Below are 24111 nucleotides of genomic sequence, written 5' to 3' on the forward strand. Positions count from 1 at the left end.
CCACGTTACAATTAAAAATTTCTGCCATTACTATTCACCTAATATTTTGTCTTTCATATCTTGTCATCCCTCTTCTAGGAACAATTCATGAGTTGGTTCTGGTCGAGTAAGTGCTACCAGCTCACTGGCTTGGGAGGCATTCTGTGTTTTCTGTCATCTGCCCCAAGGAACCCGTTCTACTATCTGTGGCATATGTTAAAGCAGTACACTGCCTAAATCAATTGCCCTGTCCTGATTATGTTGATTATTTCCTGTATTACAGGTTCCTTCCTTAGTGTACAAAATATGATGTGTCATTGGCACTAGAGTCATTCTGCAATCAACTTCAAATACCAGTTCTCTAAATTTCCTAACAGTGTTCCTCAAAAAGAACATCATCTACCCTCCAGGGTTTGCCATCTAAGTTCATGAGGCATTTCCATAATGGTCACCTGTTGATCAAATCAACCAATAACAAATCTAGCAGCCCACCTCTGAATTGCTCCAGTGTCTTCCTTTAATCCAGCCTGGTGCAGATCCCAAACACTCAAGCAGTACTCAAGTACGGGTCACACTAGTGTTGTATAAGTGGCCTCCTTTACAGATGAACCACAGTTTTCAAAAATTCTGCCAATAAATCAAAGTTGACCATTCACTTTCCCTACTACATCCTTATCTGCTTGTTCCATTTCCTTGTGTGTGTGTCAAGCAGAACACTACTAATGCTGTATTCAAACACTATGGGACTGTTTTCTCTACTCGTCCACATTAACTTACATTTTTCTACATTTAGTGCTAGCTGCCATTGATCACAATGACTAGAAATTTTATGTTAGACACCTTGTATCCTCCTACAGTCACTCAACAATGACACCTTACCAACAAACAGCTGCAGATTGTTGCCCACCCCATCTGTTGCATCATTTATGTATATGGAGAATAAGAGTGAGCCTGTCACACTTTCCTGGGTTACTCCTGATGCTGCCCTTGTCTCTGATGAACACTTGCCATCAAGGGCAATGTATTGGGTTCTATTACTGAAGAAATCTTTGAGCCACCCGATATCTGGAAATCTATTCATGCTCTTAACTTCTTTAACAGTCGACAGTGGGGCACCATGTCAAACTTTTCTGGAAATCTAGGAAAATGGAATTTGTCTGTTGCCCTCCATCCATGGTTCAGTGGATAATGTGCGAGAAAAGACAACCTGAGTTTCCCAAGACTGATGCTTTCTAAATTCTTGCTGATTTGTGGACAGAACCTTTTCTGTTCCAAGTAAATATATTGTATTCAAAATGAGAATAAGTTCAAGAATCCTGCAGGAAACTAATGTTAAGGATATTGGCCTGTAGTTTTGTGGGTCCATTCTTTTACCCTTCTTATAAACAGGATTCACCTGCATTTTTTCCAGTCATTTGGGTCATTATGCTCGGTGAGAGATTCCTGACAATTGGGGTTCCATCTGGGCCTGGAGACATATTTGTTTTTGTAAAATAAACAGTAACCACCTTTAGTCACAGTTGTGACTTTATCTCAATGCATGATGCATTTTAAATCCTGGTGACCCGTATTTTAAATTGTCGCATTGTGGGATGGTGCACACTGAAAGCAAGATGATGTCCAGATAGCAACAAACAATACAACTTTATTTCTACAGAGAAGAACAAGAACACAAACAAGAGAAAAAGTTTCTCACTGAAAAGAACATAAAGATTGTCACTTATGAGGTCAAGTTTCATAAAGGTACCAGAGAGAGTACTTAGTTATTTGTCACAATTGGCATCACTGCAGTAGGCAAGGTCAGAATTGGTTGCAGTCACAATCAGTGGTTGCACTACTGTCATTGTGGTTCCGATGTGCTGTATTTGGAGACTTGTCTTAGAGAGGCCAGATTAACACCGGTCAAGAATTGCAGGCAGCAGTCCTGTAAAGGTTTCCTGGGGAATTGGCCGGTGGCACGTGGCTTACATATGCAAGCTACTGCTACTGCCTTGTCCAGTGATTGTGGCACCCTCGTTATTGCAGTGGCAGCCACAGTGAAGTAGAGGTGCATTGGCTGCAGGCATCTGACAGAGTGGCTACGTGCTGAACTGTCAGGTTCAACCTTTTGCTGCACTCATTTTACCTTTGGATGGAGATGGTGAAGCCTTCTTGATGCATACAGGACAGCTGTGGCTGAGGTGACAGCTCAGAGCATGGTGCTCCTCTTACCCACAGAGGAGACAGTGAAGTTGACCAAGAGAAGTGGACTGGAGAACAATGTCACTGGCGAAGTTGAACCAAAGGCTGCCCTGAAGAGAAGAGGCTGTGCTCTGCTGAGAAGAGAAGACACTGGAGGGCCAGTGTTGAATGGTGCATAGTGTGCCATCAGGGTGCTTGTTGGGAAGAAACTTGGTGGATGAAACAAACAAGACATCTGAGGGATGAAGCAAGGTGCCAAGGATGTGGTTGGGACAGTGGTAACAGGCAGGGCCATCAGTGTATGTGGAGGGTGCGAGCGGGCCAGCAGCAAGCATGGATGATGCAAGTGGACTGGCAGCATTAGCAGAGAGCCAGGTGGGTTGGTAGTGCTACAGAGGGTGGTGCCAGAGCCAGCAGTGAAGTTGCTGGAGCAGGCTGTAACAGGTGCTTGGTGCAGAGCCATTAGATGTATGGCACAGGGCAGATGAAAGTTGTTCGGAGGAGGCCTGGAAAAACAAAAGACTTGCAGAGTCATCACCAAGAAATGCACCCATGCTGCCAAAAGTGGGAAGGCTGATCTTTTGGTAAAACTTCCACGAGCGATGCACAGAAGATGTGGGCAAGGCCACAAGACAGACAGCGAGGGCCACAAAGAAGGGCAGCCAAGGTTGATGACCAGGCGGGGGCAGTGCCCCACCAGAAGCAGGACGACAGACAGCAACAAGGATGGGAGCTGGCTGGAATGTGCATCAGGAGATGACAGACCCAGAACAGTGGAAACTGAAAAAAGAGGAGATACATCACCAACTGAAGGAACAGGAAAGACCAGGAAATGGATGGGTGTCAAGGGCACCAGAAGTGCAGGAGAAGGTCAGATGGCGTAGTAGACCAATTGGGTCAGCCACACTGGTGGAGCTGGTGGTACTGCAGGCATCAGTGGCAGCCAGGAGGAATCCAGGGCACTGCAAGTGTGAGAACCAATGGCACTGCATTGGACTGCAGCACATTGGATGGATATGCTGCTTTTGGCAGAGGTGCTACGCTGGGTGGAAGTGCCACGTGTGGAGGTGATGAAGCAGAGTTGCCATGTCAGGAGACACTGGTGGGGTCATAAGTGTCATTTTAGAAAGCGCTGGAGTGGAGCAAAGCACTGCATTGGGAGATGCTGGAGTGGACAGAAGCACCATGTCGGGAGGTGCTGGAGTAGACAGATGTGCCATGTCAGGAGGTGCGGGGGCAGACAGAGGTGCCATGTCAGGAGGCTCTGGAGTGGACGGAGGGTCTGCATCAGGAAGCACCAGGGTGGACAGAGGAGTGGTATCGTGAGGCGCCATCGTGGATGGAAGTGCCATGTCAGGAGGTGCCAGGGCAGACAGAGGCGCCATGTCACCATGTCAGGAGGTGCTGGAATGGACAGAAGTGCCACATCGGGAGGTGCCAGACTGAAAGGAAGCACTGGAGCAAACGGAGGCACTGTGTTAGGAGGTGTTGAAGCTGAGTATGCTGTATCTGTGGATGCCAAGCATCCACAGCATGAGAAACAAGTATGCAAGAGGTCCTGGGGGACTGGGGCCAGTGGCCAATGGGCCAGAGTCATTTAGGATAGAAGCATCAAGAAGAGTGGAATTCTGTACAGTGTGTGGTCCAGTGCAGCAAGGATGACAGGCCAAGAGTCATTGCTGCAGCGAAGTCTGAATTATGCAATGTGATAATGGTGTGGCAATCTGCAACGTAAGGGGGGGGGGGCCATCAGGACAGGTGAGGTGCCGTCAGTGGACCTCTGAGGTGCACAGGAAGAGGTGAGCGTGAAGCAGAAGCTGTATCATACCGGCTGTAGCAGGTGGGAAGTGTCACCCCAGAGAAGCGCTGAAGCAAGTGCTCAGTTTTAACGAAGCAATTGCTGATCCTGCAACTGGAAAAGCTGCAGAAGTGAAAGTTCTGTCGCAGATTGAGCCATGGGAAATGGGCAAGTGAAAAAAGAGCAGATGAACAACAGTTAAACATTTGGAGGCTCAAGCATTCAGAGAGGTGGCTACCTGGGGGAGCACAGATACTGGGAGCAAAGTTCCGAAGGTATACACAAGAGTTATCATAAGGTTATCCCTGTTGCCAATTAAAGTATCCCATTGCAGAATGGTGCGCATAGAAAACTAGAAGGTGTACAGGTAGCAATGAATGATATAACTTTATTCCAACGAAGAAGCAAACAAGAAAATGAACAACAGAATCAGTTTCTCAGTGAAAGAAAAGTAATCATCATCCTGACCTGTTAAAAATGTCAGTATATACATTACAGTCCTTGCAGATGCACGAGAGGGCACTCAGTTGGTCACAACTGCTGTTGCTGCAGTAGGCAAGTTCGGAATTGGTCATGGTCACAATCAATGGTTGTCGGGGTTCTGACGTGCTCTATTGGGAGGCTTGCAGTGGAGGCCAGATTTTCACTGATCAAGAGCTGCAGGCAGCAGTCGTATAAAGGCTGCCCGGTGTATCATTATCAGGAAGGTGACCAGTGTCAGATGGCTGATGAATTCAAGCCATTGCTAGCTGTTCCCAGTGACAGAGGGGTCCTTGTTACTGCAGCAAATGTTGCAGTGAAGTGGAGCTGCTTTCTCTGCAAGCGAGTGATAGGGTGGCAACCTGCAGGATTTTGTTGTGTAGTGTGTGGTTGGGTCATCAGATGATTTGACAGTGTACATCAATTTTTTTTTTTTCAAATTTACGTTAACTATGGTCTGTTTCCAGTAGTAGGTACATGATTTTTGAAGTGCAGTATGAGGAGACATGTTTACATACATATATACACTTTCCATTTTACAGCACATTTGTAAACATTTGTCTTGTTTTACAAGTGTGCTGTACAATGAAAGTGTATATATGTTTGTAAATGTGTCTAATCATACTGTGCTTTAAAACCATGTATCCACTGCTGTTAACAGACCACAATTGACCTAAATTTGGAAAAAAATGATGTAGGCTGTTAACGCACCTGAAGATGAGCCCCCAGGGCTCAAATATATCATGTATTGAAATAAAATCACTGTTATGACTGAAGAGGTTGTTCTTTATTTTACAAAAATAATAGTCTCAGAAGAAACACTGACAGCAATGGATAAAATTAAGAGCTTCAGTGTATTGGAAATAACAGCCAACCAGTTGCAAAATGTAGGTTTATTAAACCTTGTCACGGTTTCAACAGTTTTAAAACTGTCTTCTTCAGAAGGTGTTACACATCGAATCGCATATGTATATGTGATGTGAGGGCTCTCACCTGTCTAATGCATTTGTGGGTCGTCCACTTAATCGCCATTTAAAATACATAATATAAAAGAAGTAGCTCTCTACTGTAGAACTTTGTCTTAATTTTTTTTAAATACCACACATTTGACATTGGATCCAATATATATGTTTAAATATAAAACATGGCATCAGATCCTACTGAGCATAAGCATGACACGTACTGAGCTAGCAACATGCGCCAGTGCATGCATGATTTGCTATACATGAAATTTAAAACTTCAGCTTTCCTTTTGCTGTCTTCTATGGCCACAACAGAGTGGTTAATGAGTAACTGGGTAGAAGCCTTCAGTCTGCTTAATGATTTTACTTAGGACCAGAATTTTCTTGGGTTCTTGACAAGATCTTTTGCTAAGCTATGATGGTGGTAGTTGTTGTATGCTTTGCGCATTTATCTTTTACAGACATGTGAGTTTCTACTAACTTCCGCCTTTCAGTCTGCTACTGAAACAGAGAGGGTATCTATTTTCCTAATGTTGCCCATCTTGGGATCCTCCATTTCTGGGAAATCCCTGTACTATTTATTTAAGTATCCAACTGCCTGTGAATGTTAATGGTTCATTTAAATTTGACCAATCATGATATCAAATTTATTTTCTGATCTGGAAGGTAGATGATGAACTAACACTGTCATGAGGTGGTTTTCAGTGACATCTGTTAATATTATGAAAAGGATAGATTGCTACTCACCATAAAGACAACATATTGAGCTTACTCCCAAAGCATTCTTCAGAAAATAAAACACACATACATTCACGCAAACAGGCACACCTCACACACACATGGCTACTATCTCCAGCTGCTGTGGCCGGAGATTGTGGCCATGTGTTCATGAAGTGTGCCAGCTTGTGTGAATGTGGTGTGTGTTTTCTTTTCTTTTCTGAAGAAGGCTTTGGCCAAAAGTCTGTGTGAAACAGCCTTATCATTGTGCTTGTCTGCAACTCAACACGTCTTCTTTGTGTTGAGCAGTGATCTGACCTTTTCATAATATTGTTGATGCTACAACCTGGTCTTCCCATTGTTTGAGTTCATATAAATATTTTGATCATGTCAAGTGCCACTCATTATATCGCTTAAAACTTTTACAACTCTGGTTATAATAGTGAGGATCTGATAATTGTTGGGCTAATTTTTCCTGTGCACTGTGTGATCAACATTCCTTTTTGTAATTTCCTTAGAGTTCACCTATGACAAATTCCCCAAGTTCCTCATTCTACTGCATCTCCTTTCAAATGAAGTGGACACAATTTAAATTCAACATTGTTGCATTAATCCAGTGAATCATTGACTCTTCCTAGCACAATTCTATAATATGTTCCTTGAGATTTTTAGCATGCCGATCTATAATTGCTGTGGTAATGATTTTCAGAAAATAAATATGGTGTGTGTGTCCTCCAGTTTTAAAGTTTGTAAACTGTTTTATTAAATTTGTCCCTGGTTCCAAAGGTAATTCCTTTTGTAACTTTACAGGAAACACTAACATCTCATTATTCTTTGTCTTTTTAATGACCTCTTTAGTATTTTCTAGCTCTTCCCAAATTTTACTGAATTCCTCTTCTGTTTTGTCAGAGTTTTCTGTTGAATGAGGTGAACACATGGATAACTATTCTTTCTTTTACATTTTGTTCTACTCTGAGATTCACCAGTTCCTCCAATATTACTGGAGTAGAATCTGAGACAACTATCCCACCCTAATATCTGAAATTCTTTCTTTTACATTTTGTTCTACTTTGAGATTCACCTGTTCCTCCAATATTATTGAAGTAGAATCTGAGACAACTATCCCACCCTAATCTCTGAAATGTTCTAATTCATTTAATCTTAGGCTAGAATCTGAAATTTGCCTTTGAATGCCAGCAGATTCCTGCTGGGTAGATTCGTGGAACTGTTTCAATTTGGTGGGCAGTGCTTTGAATTGTTCATTATTTAATCTCTAATTAAATCTTATTACTTCCTGATTTCAGAATATAATTTGCCCTTTAGGTTTAAGGCTCTTTAATTCAGTTAATCATTGACTCAATTAAGTCTTTTTCTTGTGTAGTTGTATAATATGTTCCTTGATATTTCTAACTTGCTGATCTATATCACATGTAATATTTATTTTTCCCCTTTCACTGTTAATTTGTTTCATTTCATCCTTTTTTTGGATTTGGGGGGGGGGGGGGGGGGGGCAGATGGTCTAGCAGTAAGGCACGTGCCTGGGAACCTAGAGATGATGGGATCAAATATCGGTCAGACCACAGATTTATTACCCTTTGTTGTAACCTAGCCTTCACCCCACACCAGTGTGAGGAGTCACCAGAAATGACACATGGTTTGGATTCTGCATGAGACTGTAGGTCCCCTTTCCCATGTTGGATAACTCGGGTGGGTTAGGCCATGCAAGTTGTAGAAGTGGCGTCCAGTTGAAGGACTTGTATCGGCTCACTGAATCACATGAAATTAATATCATACATAATTTTTTTCATTTCTCATAAAAACTCCTCCATTTATTATGTTGTTACTGTTGGAAAAAAGAAATTCAATTACTTCTCGGTGTAATTGAACTACTTTCTGTTTTTGTAACACTTTCTGATTACTGTCTGGAGAAAAATTAAACACTGCTCTTTTTCTAAACACTCCCAAAAAGTTTTTTATATTTCTGGAACTGCTCATCCATGGTGAGTGAGAAAAACAGCATAGCAAGCTGCTCTATAATGTTCTGATTGTACCTTCTCACAGCTGACACTCTTGGGCAGGCATCTTGCATTGCAATGAGCCGATGATGAAGCTCACACCCAATGACAAAACACTGTTCCCATTTTCCACAGGAAATCCTGAGTAATAGATTGTCACCTAAAGTATGAGAAAGTATGTAGTAAGAGATCATAAGAGATGCACACAGATCACTACATGTGTTTATAATAAAAATGCTTTTATTGCTTGATTTTGGTGTAATGACCATATCTTCTGTCTGGGTGTCTAGGGCTTCCTCCCAAACCTCTGGATCAATTTCATCCAAATTTGGTATAGAAACAGCAGGGTTCACAACAGTCAGAGTCGTGGAGTTTGTAAACTCCTAGCTCCAATAGGAGAAGAAACACAGACAAAAATGTGTTTTCCAGCTCCTGGCATATAGGGTGAACTGGACAAAAGGCAAGTTGTGTGGAAACAGTATCGGCCTGCCAAATCAAACTACTTTGCAGGGCAACCTACATATCAGAGGCAAGAAACAGTTTTCTGAGCCCCGACATTTATGCTGCCCTGCATGACAGGCATGTTGTGTTCGAGTAGTATCAGCCTGCTTTATCGACCTGCTCTGCAAGGTGGCCTGTATATCAGGGGAAATAAATGATTTTTCAGGCTATTGATGTATAGCCTGCCCTGCATGACAAGTGTGTTGTGGAAGTGGTATCTGCCTGCTTTATTGAACAGTATTGTAGGTGCTACACATGCCAATGAGCATGGTCGGGGAGAAGTTGACGTGGATAGAGGAGGGGACGGACAGAGAGAGGGGAGGAGGAAATGGATAGAGAGAGGGGAAGAGAGTGAGATGCATGAGGTAGGTGGAAGGTGTAGAGGGGCAGTGGGCTGGTGAAAAAGGAAGAGGGTGAGCCAGAGGTGGAAAGAGAGAGGAGGAGGAGCATATGGTCAAAGGCAAGGGGAGGAAGATATGACCAGAGAGAGGGAATGAAGGAACCAAACAAAGAGAGGAGGAGGAGGAAATGAAGTGATGGAGAGAGTGCTGAGGAGGAGATAGGTAGACAGAAGTTGGAGGATGAGGTGGACAGACAGAGGGAGGAACAGGTGGACATAGAGAGGGGTAAATGGAAAAAAGGATTAGTAAATATATAAATATAGGCTAAATCCTCTGCTGGACTTCTAACATCAACTTCTGTCACTGAATCCTCAACAGCTGTAATTTGTATAATCTCTTTTGGTATTCTCCGATTTTCTGACAAAATGGCAGTTGCATCAGCATTTTCCTCTATGTATTAGCCCTACTTAACAGAAACAAATTTTCCATTTTTATAATTTTTATATATTTTAGAACAATACACTGCACAAATTACAACATATATCTCAGGTTTTCTCGGTGAAATTGATTAACTGTGTGTTTCCGGGTGCCCTGTATAGTTGTTTCCATTTTATGCACAATATTTTTAAGACTGGCTCAGTTGACTTCTTTGCTGTGCAAGTTGTGCTGCTATGTGCACACACTGCCTGGTTGGAGCAAAACTCACAGCACCTGAAGAAGATGACGGAGTTGGTCATTGAAATGTTGTGGATGAAACAGAAACAACAATGCAGCAGAACACCTGGAAGCATAGCTATACAAAATATAGTCCAACAACAAATAGCTGTGGAATGCGCTGAAAAAGAAAAGATATATTCAAAGTCTCTCAATTTCTATTGTACACTACTTGCTATTTAAACTTTTGTGCAGGAATGGCAGGCACCTTGCCTTTGGTTTTAAATGTACCAGGTGGCTATAATCAAAGTGCAGCTACTCAGCGAGATCCACTAAGGTCTATAGTTATCGCATGGCAGTGAAACGTGGTAGGTATTATAATGCTTTAATGTGGAATCAATTTATGCTGGAAAAAAAACTGCTCCCAATTTTGGCCACCAGGTGCAAGTCTGGCATTGTGAATGCAAGAAAGACATATAAAAATGTTTCTATCTGTAATGGATGAGGACTGGTCAAAAGGTCAAACAAATGAGAAGGGCATAATATCGATTTTATTATTAACTGATGCTTACATAATTTGTTCGGTAGGATCACTAAAGATGTCAGTGAGATGCTGGAGACCAACCATGTCCCTGGTAAATGCATTCTTTCAGCTATCCCCAGATCCAAGAGTCTCATGGATTCAGATCAGTTGATCTTGCAGGCTATGCATCTGGAAAATCTCTGGAGATAACACATTCATGGAAGGTTACATTAAGCAGATCTTTCACTGGGTGAACGACATGAGGTGTCACCCCATTTATCATGAAAACAGTGGTTTCCATACAGTTGCGCTCTTCCAAATCAGGAATCACATGTTGAACAAGGATGTCTTGATAACATACAGATATCCCAATATACCTGACAGGCCCTCTGGGTGTAAAGGAGAATGAGCCAAGAATAAAGGTGCTTGTGGTCCGCACCACACAGTCACATATGGTGAGTTCAGTGGCTTTTCATGTGCAACATGTGGTTTAACAGTTTCCCAAACTCAGCAGTTCTGTGTATTTGCTGCACTCTGTAGCATAAAATGTGCCTTGTCACTGCATAGAATATTGCCTGGCCACACGTCATTAACTTTGATCTGTGCCAGAAACTGAAGACCAACTTCAGAACATTGCTGTGGATCATGAGGTCTCAGTTGCTGCACTGTCTGGATCTTGTTCAGATACCAGTGTCAAAGACACTACAAAACTTTCCGTAATATTTGCCGTGGGATGGACAACTGTCATGATACTGCATGAGCAGTAGCACTGGCCGGGGCACATGTTTATTGGTCAATTACAGCAATGGCAACTTTGTCAGTAGCTTCCACTGGGACAGGACGCCTTCCTCTTCCAGGTGGCACACCAAGCTGACTTGTGTTTTTGAATTTCATTATCATCTTCTTTAAACCATATAATGATATTGGGCCTCTCCTCAGATCTCTCAGTCAGTGATACTGTCTCAATGCAGCACTGTAATTGCTGCTGTTCACTACATCACACATCACACTGTATCTGTAATGTGGATATTCCCTCTTGAGATATACGAAGGGTCTCACTGAGGCCTTCACAGACCTTAATTACCCTCCCAACTTTGTACAGAAACAGATATCCCATGCCTTACCTCTCCAGTCAGCCACCACCTCCCAAGAGGAGCAACCACAGAGGAGCATTCCCCTTTGACTCAGTACCACCCAGGACTCGAGCAACTCAGTCACATTCTCTGTCAGGGTTTCAACTACCTCTCACCATATCCTCAAACGAGGAATTCCCTGTCCACTGCCCTTCCCACCACTCCCACAGTGGTGTTCCGCCACCCACCAAAAATACATAAAATCCTCTCCATCCCTACTCAGTCGCTACTCCCTGACTTTTGCCTCATGGCTCATAACCATGCAATCGACCTAGATGCAAGGTCTGTCCCATACATCGTCCCACCACCACCTACTCCAGTCCAGTCACAAGCATCACCTATCCCATCAAAGGCAGGACTGTCTATGAAACCACACATGTTATCTACAATTTAAGATACAAACACTTTTCTGCATTCTAGGTGGGCATGACAACCAATAAACTGTCTGTCCGCATGAATGGCCTCTAGCAAACTGTGGCCAAGAAACAGTTGGACCCCCCCCCCCCCCCCCAGTTGCTGAGCTCGCTGCCCAACATAAAATCTTCGTTTCAATGACTACTTCACTACTTCACAGCCTGTGACATCTGGATCTTCCCTACCAACACTATCTATTCTGAATTGCACAGGTGGGAACTCTGGCTGCAGTATAACCTACATTCCATTAAACCTCCTGGCCTCAACCTTCGTTAGCCTCTGTCCTTCACCCATTCATCCCCTTCCCCGTTCCTGCTGCAGCACTCTACAGTCTTCTATTTCACCAACACACCCACAGTTTTTTTATTTTTCTCCATTTCTGCTTCCTCTCCACCAACCCTCTGCCCCTTGCTCTCTGCCCCTCCTCACCCTCCACCTAACCTCTCAACTGCACCTAGCTGCCCTAACCTCTCAACTACACCTAGCTCCCCTACCCTCTCCCCACCTTGTCCCTGTGTACTCCCACACGGAGCACTTTTCCTCCCCCCCCCCCCCCCCCCATACCCCACTGTCCCTCCCACTCCCTGGCCCAGCCTCCCCCTTACCCCACCACCCAAATTGCTTCTCCCATCATACGGTGTTGCTCAATCTTGGTCTCAGCAGTCGGAGACTGCGGTCATGTGTGTGTGGGAGTTGCATTCATGTAAATATATGTGTGTATGTTGCCTAATTCAGAATAAGGCCTTTTGGCTGAAAGCTTACGTGTTTAGCAGTCTTTTTGTTGAACCTGTCTGTAAGTTACAATACCATATTACCAAACAATGCTGCTGAAACACCATCAATTTAAACCACCAGTTCAACAGATTAAAGGTGACAACAACAAATCTAGAACTCATTTACCCTGTAATTGCTTCAGCAGTTACTAATTGTCCACATTCAGAGCTTTAAAAAATCTTAGCCCTAATTAGTTAACAATTAAATTAAACAATGAGGGTTAGAAGTGACAGTGCAATGCTGCTGTTTCAATTTTTGAGGTGAATTATGAAGTATTTTCTTTGATATTGTCTACCTGTTGTTTATTTTGCTCCTCTCTCCCTAGTTTTGACCCCATTTTCTATTTAATTTCTTTTATACATTTTTTATAACATTAGTTGTCTTTCCTTTCCTTGTTAGTCCATCTCTTCTGATATTTTCTTCTTTTTCCCCCTCTGATTCTTTTCTCAGTGTGAACTTCCCTTTATTCAAATTTTTCGAATGCATTACCTGTCTCTTCTGACCATTATTCTTGACTATTATTAGCAATGAATTGTTGATTTTCCTTCTTCTCCAGCCCTTGATGAGGCTCTCCCAGGTAGCTTTTTACTTGATCTTCAAAGCAGCTAAATTTTCTCAAGATTTCCTCCCATTTTCTGCGTATCACTCCACTGCTAATTAACCTTTTATCCTATTCTGTTGTCTCTTGTTTGATATGAAAGAAAATTTCATATTGGATTCCTGAATAGGAATTTCCTTTTGTTGGATAAAAAGAAGGTTCTGAAAGCCAGTACATGTGCCTTCATTTGCTCATATTTGCATCTACTACTACCTGATAAGTAGATATAATTTATTTGTTTGTATTCTGAAGTTGTGGTTCTTTAAAAAATATTATTGTTTTAGAGCTAGGCATGTCTTAAAGTTTGAACTTCAGTTCAGTATGATAAGAACCTTAATCTTGGAATCTTAGTCTTAGCTACTTTTTATTTTTTACGTACATAGGCTTAAAGCAAGGTGTTTGGACCTAGAGCTCAGTTCAGTATAATAAGAACCTTAATCTTGGAATCTTAGTCTTAGCAACTTTTTTATGTACATAGGCTTAAAGCAAGGTGTTTGGACCTAGAGCTCAGTAATGAAGAATATCAAAAATTGTATGAGGTTCTTGATGAAGACAGGGCAGATATAATTTCATACTTGAAAAAAATTCTCCAGGAGAAAGTAGGTGAAATTCAAGAACTGCAGGAGAGAATTGATGGATTGAAAAAGGTAATATCTGTTAAAGCAAAAATGTTTATCTTGGCTGCTCAAATTGATGCTTTTCTATCAACATTTTTAAATTAATTTTTATTTTTTGTCAGTCTCGGGAAGCTGAAACAAAAGTGTACAAGAACAAAATCTCTCAAATGGAACATGATTACAAAATGATGCATGAGCAATTAACATCTGAGATACTGTTAATAAGTAAGTATGAAGATAAGTGATTAATCATAATTATATAATTGTTCAATAGGAAAACATACTAAATTTTATATAAATGAATGGGACAGTATCACCTCTGAATGAAAAATGAATTTCATGCTTGGACATTTTGTAGTCCCTACTTTGTATGCTGCCATTTGTAAAATCTGTAATTTATAATCAAACATCATATGAACAAATGTACCAAAAAGTCTCTGTCACATGAAGTATAATGGGTACAATTATAAATGAGACTTAGAATCAGCAGTGCAGTGCCAGGATGAAAACCATGCCACCTCCAAAGTCAGTCAATGATTGGCAGTGGATAACATGGCCAGTAGCTTTGCAACACCTCTGTAACATCAGGCTGCATATACCAACACTGCACCAGCCTGCAGGGGTTATTGCACTCCAATTATGATAGCTGAGTTATCGTCCTGTTCTAGACTATTCGGCATGACATACTACCATTACCACGAAATCAATGGGGGCGGCAGCAGCCCATCATCATTGAACAACTGGGCAGCTAGGTGACATCGAGCCAGCACTGCTCTGTTCTGCTCCAATAATGTGGATGCCTCTGCTTCTGCAAGGACATGAACCATTGCCTGCCATCTAAGCATCTGGGCCCCAGAGGCAGCCCTACACTTTGCCGTAATGTTGAGAGTAAGATGTGAGGGTCCAGCCATCTCTGCCCTCATCGGGATAACAGCGGAAGACCACTATGCTCCAAGCAGTGGAACATGACACAGCCAGATGTTCTCATAGCTGCTGCCATCAGCCTCACTTACTACAGCCAGGAAAAACAGGAGTTGGGTGATGCAGCATCAGCATCAGAAAACAGCATTCAGCAGCTGGAGGGCATCGTACTGGGGAAATTTCGTAGTATTCTCTGCGCTGTCAACCAATGATTGTAAACAAGCCTCAGTAAAAAGCAATTGTTCCCACCCTCGAGACCATCTCCAACTGCTCCAGTGTAACAATTGATGTCAGGATGACTGCTGAAGATGAAGATGGACAGCGGCCAGAACTATGAACCTTCAGTGGCAGGTACATCCTATGCAGACCAGTAAGTGCCAAATTCAAGGTTTTGTTTGGGCCAGTATGGCCTGGTACTGCGAACGGCTGAAAGCAAGGGGAAACTACAGCCGCAATTTTTCCCGAGGGCATGCAGCTTTACTGTATGATTAAATGATGATGGCGTCCTCTTGGGTAAAATATTCCAGAGGTAAAATAGTCCCCCATTCGGATCTCCGGGCAGGGACTACTGAAGAGGACATCGTTATCAGGAGAAAGAAAACTGGCATTCTAAGCATCGAAGCGTGGAATCTCAGATCCGTTAATTGGGCAGGTAGGTTAGAAAATTTAAAAATGGAAATGGATAGGTTAAAGTCAGATATAGTGGGAATTAGTGAAGTTCGGTGGCAGGAGGAACAAGACTTTTGGTCAGGTGAATACAGGTTTATAAATACAAAATCAAATAGGGGTAATGCAGGAGTAGGTATAATAATGAATAAAAAAATAGGAGTGCGGGTAAGCTACTGCAAACAGCATAGTGAACGCATTATCGTGGCCAAGATAGACACGAAGCCCATGCCTACTACAGTAGTACAAGTTTATATGCCAACTAGCTCTGCAGATGATGAAGAAGTTAATGAAATGTTTGATGAGATAAAATAAATTATTCAGGTAGTGAAGGGAGATGAAAATTTAATAGTAATGGGTGACTGGAATTCGAGAGTAGGAAAAGGGAGAGAAGGAAACGTAGTGGGTGAATATGGATTGGGGGTGAGAAATGAAAGCGGAAGCCATCTGGTAGAATTTTGCACAGAGCATAACTTAATCATATCTAACACTTGGTTCAAGAATCATGAAAGAAGGCTGCATACATGGAAGAACCCTGGAGATACTAAAAGGTTACAGATATATTATATAATGGTAAGACAGAGATTTAGGAACCAGGTTTTAAATTGTAAGACATTTCCAGGGGCAGATGTGGACTCTGACCACAATCTATTGGTTATGAACTGTAGATTAAAACTGAAGAAACTGCAAAAAGGTGGGAATTTAAGGAGATGGGACCTGGATAAACTGAAAGAACCAGAGATTGTACAGAGTTTCAGGGAGAGCATAAGGGAACAATTGACAGGAATGGGGGAAAGAAATACAGTAGAAGAAGAATGGGTAGCTTTGAGGAATGAAATAGTGAAGGCAGCAGAGGATCAAGTAGGTAAAAAGATGAGGGATAGTAGAAACCCTTGGGTAACAGAAGAGATACCGAATTTAATTGATGAAAGAAGAAAATACAAAAATGCAGCAAGTGAAGCAGGCAAAAAGGAATACAAATGTCTCAAAAATGAGATCGACAGGAAGTGCAAAATGGCTAAGCAGGAATGGCTAGAGGACAAATGTAAGGATGTAGAGGCTTATCTCACTAGGGGTAAGATAGATACTGCCTACAGGAAAATTACAGAGACCTTTGGAGAAAAAGAGAACGACTTGCATGAATATCAAGAGCTCAGATGGAAACCCAGTTCTAAGCAAAGAAGGGAAAGCAGAAAGGTGGAAGGTGTATATAGAAGGTCTATACAGGGGCGATGTACTTGAGGGCAATATTTTGGAAATGGAAGAGGAGATAGATGAAGATGAAATGGGAGATATGATACTGCGTGAAGAGTTTGACAGAGCACTGAAAGACCTGAGTCGAAACAAGGCCCCAGGAGTAGACAACATTCCGTTAGAACTACTGACAGCCTTGGGAGAGCCAGTCCTGATAAAACTTTACCATCTGGTGAGCAAGATGTATGAGACAGGAGAAATTCCCTCAGACTTCAAGAAGAATATAATAATTCCAATCCCAAAGAAAGCAGGTGTTGACAGATGTGAAAATTACCGAACTATCAGTTTAATAAGTCACAGCTGCAAAATACTAACGCAAATTCTTTACAGGTGAATGGAAAAACTGGTAGAAGCTGACCTCGGGGAAGATCATTTTGGATTCCGTAGAAATGTTGGAACACGTGAGGCAATACTGATCCTACGACTTATCTTAGAAACAAGACTAAGGAAAGGCAAACCTACGTGTCTAGCATTTGTAGACTTAGAGAAAGCTTTTGACAATGTTGACTGGAATACTCTCTTTCAAACTCTGAAGGTAGCAGGAGTAAAATACAGGGAGCGAAAGGCTATTTACAATTTATACAGAAACCAGATGGCAGTTATATGAGTCGAGGGACATGAAAGGGAAGCAGTGGTTGTGAAGGGAGTGAGACATGGTTGTAGCCTCTCCCCGATGCTATTCAATCTGTATATTGAGCAAGCAGTAAAGGAAACAAAAGAAAAATCTGGAGTAGGTATTAAAATCCAGAGAGAAGAAATAAAAACCTTGAGGTTCGCCGATGACATTGTAATTCTGTCAGAGACAGCAAAGGACTTGGAAGAGCAGTTGAACGGAATGGACAGTGTCTTGAAAGGAGGGTATTAGATGAACATCAACAAAGCAAAACGAGGATAATGGAATGTAGTCGGGTGATGCTGAGGGAATTAGATTAGGAAATGAGACACTTAAAGTAGTAAAGGAGTTTTGCTATTTGGGGAGCAAAATAACTGATGATGGTCGAAGTAGAGAGGATATAAAATGTAGACTGGCAATGGCAAGGAAAGTGTTTCTGAAGAAGAAAAATTTGTTAACATCGAGTATAGATTTAAATGTCAGGAAGTCGTTTCTGAAAGTATTTGTATGGAGTGTGGCCATGTATGGAAGTGAAACGTGGACGATAAATAGCTTAGACAAGAAGAGAATAGAAGCTTTCGAAATGTGGTGCTACAGAAGAATGCTGAAGATTAGATGGGTAGATCACATAACTAATGAGGAGGTATTGAATAGAATTGGGGAGAAGAGGAGTTTGTGGCACAACTTGACTAGAAGAAGGGATCGGTTGGTAGGACATGTTCTGAGGCACCAAGGGGTCACCAATTTAGTACTGGAGGGAAGCATGGAGGATAAAAATCGTAGAGGGGGACCAAGAGATGAATACATTAAGCAGATACAGAAGGAGGATGTAGGCTGCAGTAGGTACTGGGAGATGGTGAGGCTTGCACAGGATAGAGTAGCTTGGAGAGGTGCATCAAACCAGTCTCAGGACTGAAGAACACAACAACAACAACATGTATGGTTGTTAACTATCCATTCTTCTTCATTTTCATTTTTATTTTGGGTATGCTGTATACTAGGGTTGGTAGTAAATAGGTAATATGGAGAAGCAAGTTTTGCTCAGGAAGCTCAGTTAATAAATCCAGTAGCTCTGTTAAAAGCAGAGTTAGGGCAGCTAAGGAAGGAAAGAGGGAACAGTCATTTGCAAGTACACCTACCCTGGACACCAACACTGCTGCATTAGTCATCCCATTTTCAGGAAAATCGGGGGCAAAAGTCTTTCCATTTTTGATGATTTAGACTCAGCAACTAGGTTAGCAAATTAGAGCGATGAGCAGTTGTTGAGTGTAGCCAAGCTAGAAGTACCAGATGGTTCTTGGACGTACGTTATGTGCCACAAGAAGTTGAGGTAAGCACAGTTATTTGATGACTTCGAGGAAGGGCTGGTGTATGGATATAGGAGAAAGAAGTAATGTCAGAAAAAACAGACTTTTTCCAAAGAGTGGGTCTACACTGATTATTCTCTGTAGCAAATCAAACAGTTGTTACCTGTACTTGCTTACAAGTCAGGTTGACAAAGTGGCACACAGCCAATATAATTACAAGATCAGGGACTTTCAGTCAATGGTACCAAATGTGACATGTCTGGACCAACCTTATAATTTCCCACCACCGTGACAGACACCACCACCATGATTATAAGCCATACATCAATTTATGTACCTGATCTATCACCTGAAATTTTACCCCAGAAAACCTAACCATCCTTAACTACACATTGTATTCAACAATTTTTGCCTCCCTAGGTCACATGTTAGCCAGGCAACATGGTCATATGTCAATGGTACATCTTTTAGAGCACGTAAAAAGTGCTGCAATAAACTTCGGGGGCAATGACCAGTGGTTACAGGATCTGCTGCCCATATGATTTTCGCAGTAATAGGAATCATATATCAATTCAAGCAAAAAGTAGCCTAAATCTCATTCCTTCAACCTACAGGTTCAAGCTAGTCACAATGGCACTAAGCAGGTTCAGATTTATTGCAGAAAAAATCAGAGGTTGCTCTCTGCATTTCATTTTTAGAAGCATTGTGCCTTAAACAAAAGATTTCAGTAATGACACTTTTTTTAGTTTTCAAATGAGACTACTGAGTTTCAAACAGAATATTAAAAGGCAAATGTGCTTGCTAGGTCAATCAGATCAGAAGTTTTGCTCTCCTGGATGGCAAAAAATAGAAAAAAAACATATATTCACTTGAGATTCATGAGCAAGAATAAACTACTGACAGAACCCATCAACCAGTCCACAGACACAATGGTTTCTGCAACTGTTTCTTCTGTGCCAGTGTACAGAAGTTTTGACAAGAGTTTTATCATGTCATAGTGGTTTGCAGACTTTCTGTTTCTCATTGAAATAGATCATGTTTCAATACTGTTACAATATCATTAGGCCACCTTACTAACTGTGATCAACAAAATTTCAGTAGTTCCTCATTTGAAATTTCTTGTTGTACATGGTTTTTTTTAACTAGCAATGCATCTTATCAGTATTTGCATCAGACATTCAATACTAATAAAATAAACTTGTCTTTATTGCTTCTTAGGAGTAAACAGGGATTGAAATACACCAAGTAATTATCTTTCTTGATTTACCTGATGAACCCAATGGATTACTGATGTTGTTGTTGACAGAATCATCACTAAAGAATGCACAAAACAAGTAACCAAAATGCTTGGAAACTACCTTTGTTGGACATTCAGCTAAACTGTGGCAACACATATTTGGCTGTGGAGAGCAGAAGGCAACACTTGCACATCACATCCCCTTAATGATAAACAGAGATAGATATCAGTGTCTTTCCAAGATTAGAAATTCCTGTGAACCCTCAGCTACATTTTGTTTACATATTTTATTCTAGATATATTTTCTGAAACATCTGTCAAGTTGCATAACAACATATAAGCATGTGAAACTGTTTTTGAACAAGATACATTTTAAATCTGAAGATGATAAAAATTTCTTGTTAATATTTTGCATTACTGTAATGTTTTCACTGTGAATCTGTTGTGTATTAAACTGTAAACTAAATTTGATATCATCAAAATTAGTCATTACATATGACTAATATTTGATCATAACATTTAACACATTCCACATCCAAAGTGGCTGTGGTATTTCAGTACCATGTTGGTTGTAACATTGGATGAGCATCTCAACTGGGCAGAAAATACTGTAGCCACTAGCAGGAAGTTGTCCACTTGCCTCTGTGCCCTCAGAAAGTTTTGGAACATATTTACACAAGATAAATATATCTAAAAACAAAGATGATGTGACTTACCAAACGAAAGCGCTGGCATGTCGATAGACACACAAACAAACACAAACATACACACAAAATTCAAGCTTTCGCAACCCACGGTTGCTTCATCAGGAAAGAGGGAAGGAGAGGGAAAGACGAAAGGATGTGGGTTTTAAGGGAGAGGGTAAGGAGTCATTCCAATCCCGGGAGCGGAAAGACTTACCTTAGGGGGAAAAAAGGACAGGTATACACTCGCACACACACACATATCCATCCGCACATACACAGACACAAGCAGACATTTGTAAAGGCAAAAAGTTTGGGCAGAGATGTCAGTCGAGGCGGAAGTACAGAGGCAAAGATGTTGTTGAAAGACAGGTCTGTTATATTTACACAAGATAAAATACATAAACTTGTAGAACCGCTTGTTCTATTGAACCTTGAACCTCCAGTATCGCCATGTTATCCTCTATGTCATGAGTACTGAGAACACCTGATAGTTAGTACTAACTGTGAATGCTTGCATGCATTACATCTGCAAAATCTTTCTATATCCCCTTCAGGGCTTCATATGTCCAGTTAAGTTGGTTGCAGCCAGACAAGTTATGTGACTACCAAACACTATGTCTGCTTCATTGGCTCCTCAGTGCACAGGCACTCCAGTGTCTCACATCAGAGATTAAATACCTGTTATCTCACCACAATCAAAACACAAGGTCTCACTTATCTAGTAGCCTAGGTGTAACTATCCAAAAAACAAAAACACCTTGTCTTTTGCTGCTGTTCCCCTCTGGATCAAACTACCCTGCACTCTGTACACAAGTCAGTGACCTGTAACTAAAAAGAAGGTGAAGCACTTCCTTCTGTCAAACTCGTAACTTTTTTCCTAATATTAACATATGCTGCCATTTATCCCTCTGTCAAACAGTAAAGCAAATGCTTCTCCCTGTTACACTCCTTTCTATTTTCATTTCTTAGGCAGTCTCCCCACTTTCTTTTCCTTTATCTTCCTTAATTACAATTTGTAATTTTTAAACAATGGAAAGCCCTAGTTGGAGTATCAATAATATTCTGAAAATGGTAGATTGCTACTCACTGTAAAAGTAACACATTGAGTTGTAGACAGGCATGATGAAAATACTCTTACTTATAATTTTTCAGCCAAAGCTTTCTTCAGAAAAGAGAAATGCACGCACATTCTCACAAGCAAGCACACTTCGCACACTAGCTCTGCTGCAATCATTGCTCCATTTTTTGTATCAGTATGGCTACCAACTAGTTGTCCACCAGGATGAATGGCTACTGCCAAACCGGCCAAGAAAAAGTGGATCACCCTGTGGTACAACATACAGCTGTACTTAACATGCTTGAGTTCAATGGCTACTTCATGACCTGGGCCATATGGATCCTCCCCTACACCACCAGCTTTTATGAACTGCAAAGATGGGAGTTATCCTTACAACACATTCTCTGCACCTGAAATCATCCTGGCCTCAACATACAGTAACCTACTTTCGCCACACCCTCCCCCCCAACAGTTTCCGGCCCTTCTGTCCCATCACTTCTTGACAATTTACCTCTCCTCACCCTCATTGTGTGCTTCTCTCTGCCAGCACATCCACCAATCTTTTCCCCTTCTCTGATCCTCTCCTTTCCACTTCCTTTTCCCCCACCCCTCTCCCTTCCCCACAGCTTCCCGATACTACATCTGGCAGCACTGTCCTGCCGTCTGTTGCGCCCTCACCTCTGACAGGCACCAATGATTCCTCTTTCCCCATTTGTATCCTAGTATCCCTCCCCCTTCCTCTCCCCAGTGCAGATTGTTGCTCTCGTTTGATGCATTTCTGTTGTATTCTGGTTGGATATAGCAGTCAGGTGTGTGTGTGTGTGTGTGTGTGTGTGTGTGTGTGTGTGTGTGTGTTGTGTGTGTGTGGTGTGCTTGCTTGTGTGAATTTGTGTGTTTTTCTTTTCGAAGAAGGCTTTGGGCAAAAAATTATATGTAACAGTCTTTTCATCATGCCTGTTTGCAACTCAGTGTGCCGCCTTAACAGCGAGTAGCAATCTATCCTTTTCATAATACTGTTTTGCAGTTTTCCTCTTTCTCCTCATGTTCCACCTCTACTCTCATGACAGTAGCTGCTAGCTTTTGTAGTTTCAATCTACCATTCTTTATTTGTGTTTATTGTTGTACTTCTCATAAATTTAAGTAAGCTGTGTTTCTTTCTTAAACCTAGTAATTTCTAAACGTTATGTTCTATATTAAATATAACTTACAATATGGTTATCATAATGCCATAATGAATGTAATGTAAAATATACAGAATGCTTGGTTAGACATAAGAGAACACCCGATGACCCTAATCTTGTGACACTAAGTAAACCTAGAAATAAATAAAATAAAAATAAAATCACTGTATGGACTCAAGCAACATGAATTAAGCAAATTGATAAATGTCATAAATAACAAACAAGCCATAAAGAGTTTACAAAATGGTTGTGTCACTAGGAACTGGTAATTCTTCTGGTTCTGGCTATGGGTGTGTTTTAAGAAGAGCAATAAGATCTTGTGCAGGCATGATAGAACTACACTGGTGGTTACACACTTTATGTCCATCTGAATAACAAGTTAAAGGAGGCAACATCTGGGAAGATGTCATCAGCATTGACCATATTGGATAATTGTGTACTCACTACCTCATCTCAGATAGTCACTTAGATGAAAGGCAAATTTATATGGCATTGTTGGCTAGGAGACTAGAAGTTGTTCAGTTGCCAAACTGGATGGGTTTTCCTTCCTTGTGTACACTGAAACCTTTGCTTCATGAAGTGTGAGTATTGCATCTTACGTGTATCTGTTCAGTCCATATGACTGTGATGAGAGCATGTTGAGTTTATTGTCATGTTTGTGTTGTTGATGGTTGTGAAAAAGAGATGGAAAGGGGTGAAAACTGGTGTCAGTACAAAGCCTGCTCTGTGCAAATTGCTTTTGAGTGTATCACCATCCAACAGACAGATCCCAATGAACAGTATTGTGCCCTCATTTTTCATATTCAGAAACTGTGAAGATGTTTGAATTTTAACTAAGAGCATTGGTTCAAAGTCTGGTGATCAGGAACTACATGTGCACCACTGCACTAGTGTGCATTAGCAACTTTGACTTTGGAAGCAGGTAATCATTAAGATAATCACTAGTCATACTAGCTAATATCAAATTCAAGCCCTGATTATACCTACTTTTACTACTGAGAGTCGAGTCAGAAATCCCACTAGAGCTGCAGTTCAGCAAATTTGGGATTTGAGTTCCATACCATTTTTAACTCATGGTTTAGTGCCCTGGCTGCATGAAGTGGATTATGATGTACTGAAGAATCTAAATACTATCTCAAAAGGACATATCCTTACTTTTTATAATGGAACTTACATCTGAAGGCTTACTTTTTATAATAGAACTCACACCTGAAGGGGACTACCCAAAATAAAGAAAGATAGGCTATCATCATCTTGCTCTGGAGGCAGAGAAATACTGCAGAAACACATACACTTATTAAAATGTGAGCCCCACCAGCTGATACAGGAGGCATTTGAACTAGGATCAATTGCTACTTAATTCCTTGACTTGAAGGAGCTACTAAGGCCCACCCAATGTAGATTCAGGAAATATTCCTTAACACTTGGCGTCTTGTCCTGTGGAAGGCAGTGATGATCATGGTTAACTAAAAATGTGGGGCCCACAACTAAGGAGTCTACTC

The 24111-nt window shown here is 41.4% G+C and overlaps 1 protein-coding gene across 1 annotated transcript in view; it reads left to right on the plus strand.

Moving 5' to 3' along the window:
* Positions 1-24111, plus strand: part of LOC124613799 (cilia- and flagella-associated protein 157) — a 114620-nt gene that overhangs the window by 13722 nt on the left and 76787 nt on the right. The window contains exons 2-3 of the mRNA XM_047142522.1: positions 13549-13717; positions 13810-13912. Of these exons, the coding sequence (XP_046998478.1) occupies positions 13549-13717; positions 13810-13912 (272 nt within the window). The remainder of the gene's footprint in view (positions 1-13548; positions 13718-13809; positions 13913-24111) is intronic.

This window comes from Schistocerca americana, chromosome 4 (assembly GCF_021461395.2).
Source record: "Schistocerca americana isolate TAMUIC-IGC-003095 chromosome 4, iqSchAmer2.1, whole genome shotgun sequence".
Lineage (NCBI taxonomy): Eukaryota > Metazoa > Arthropoda > Insecta > Orthoptera > Acrididae > Schistocerca > Schistocerca americana.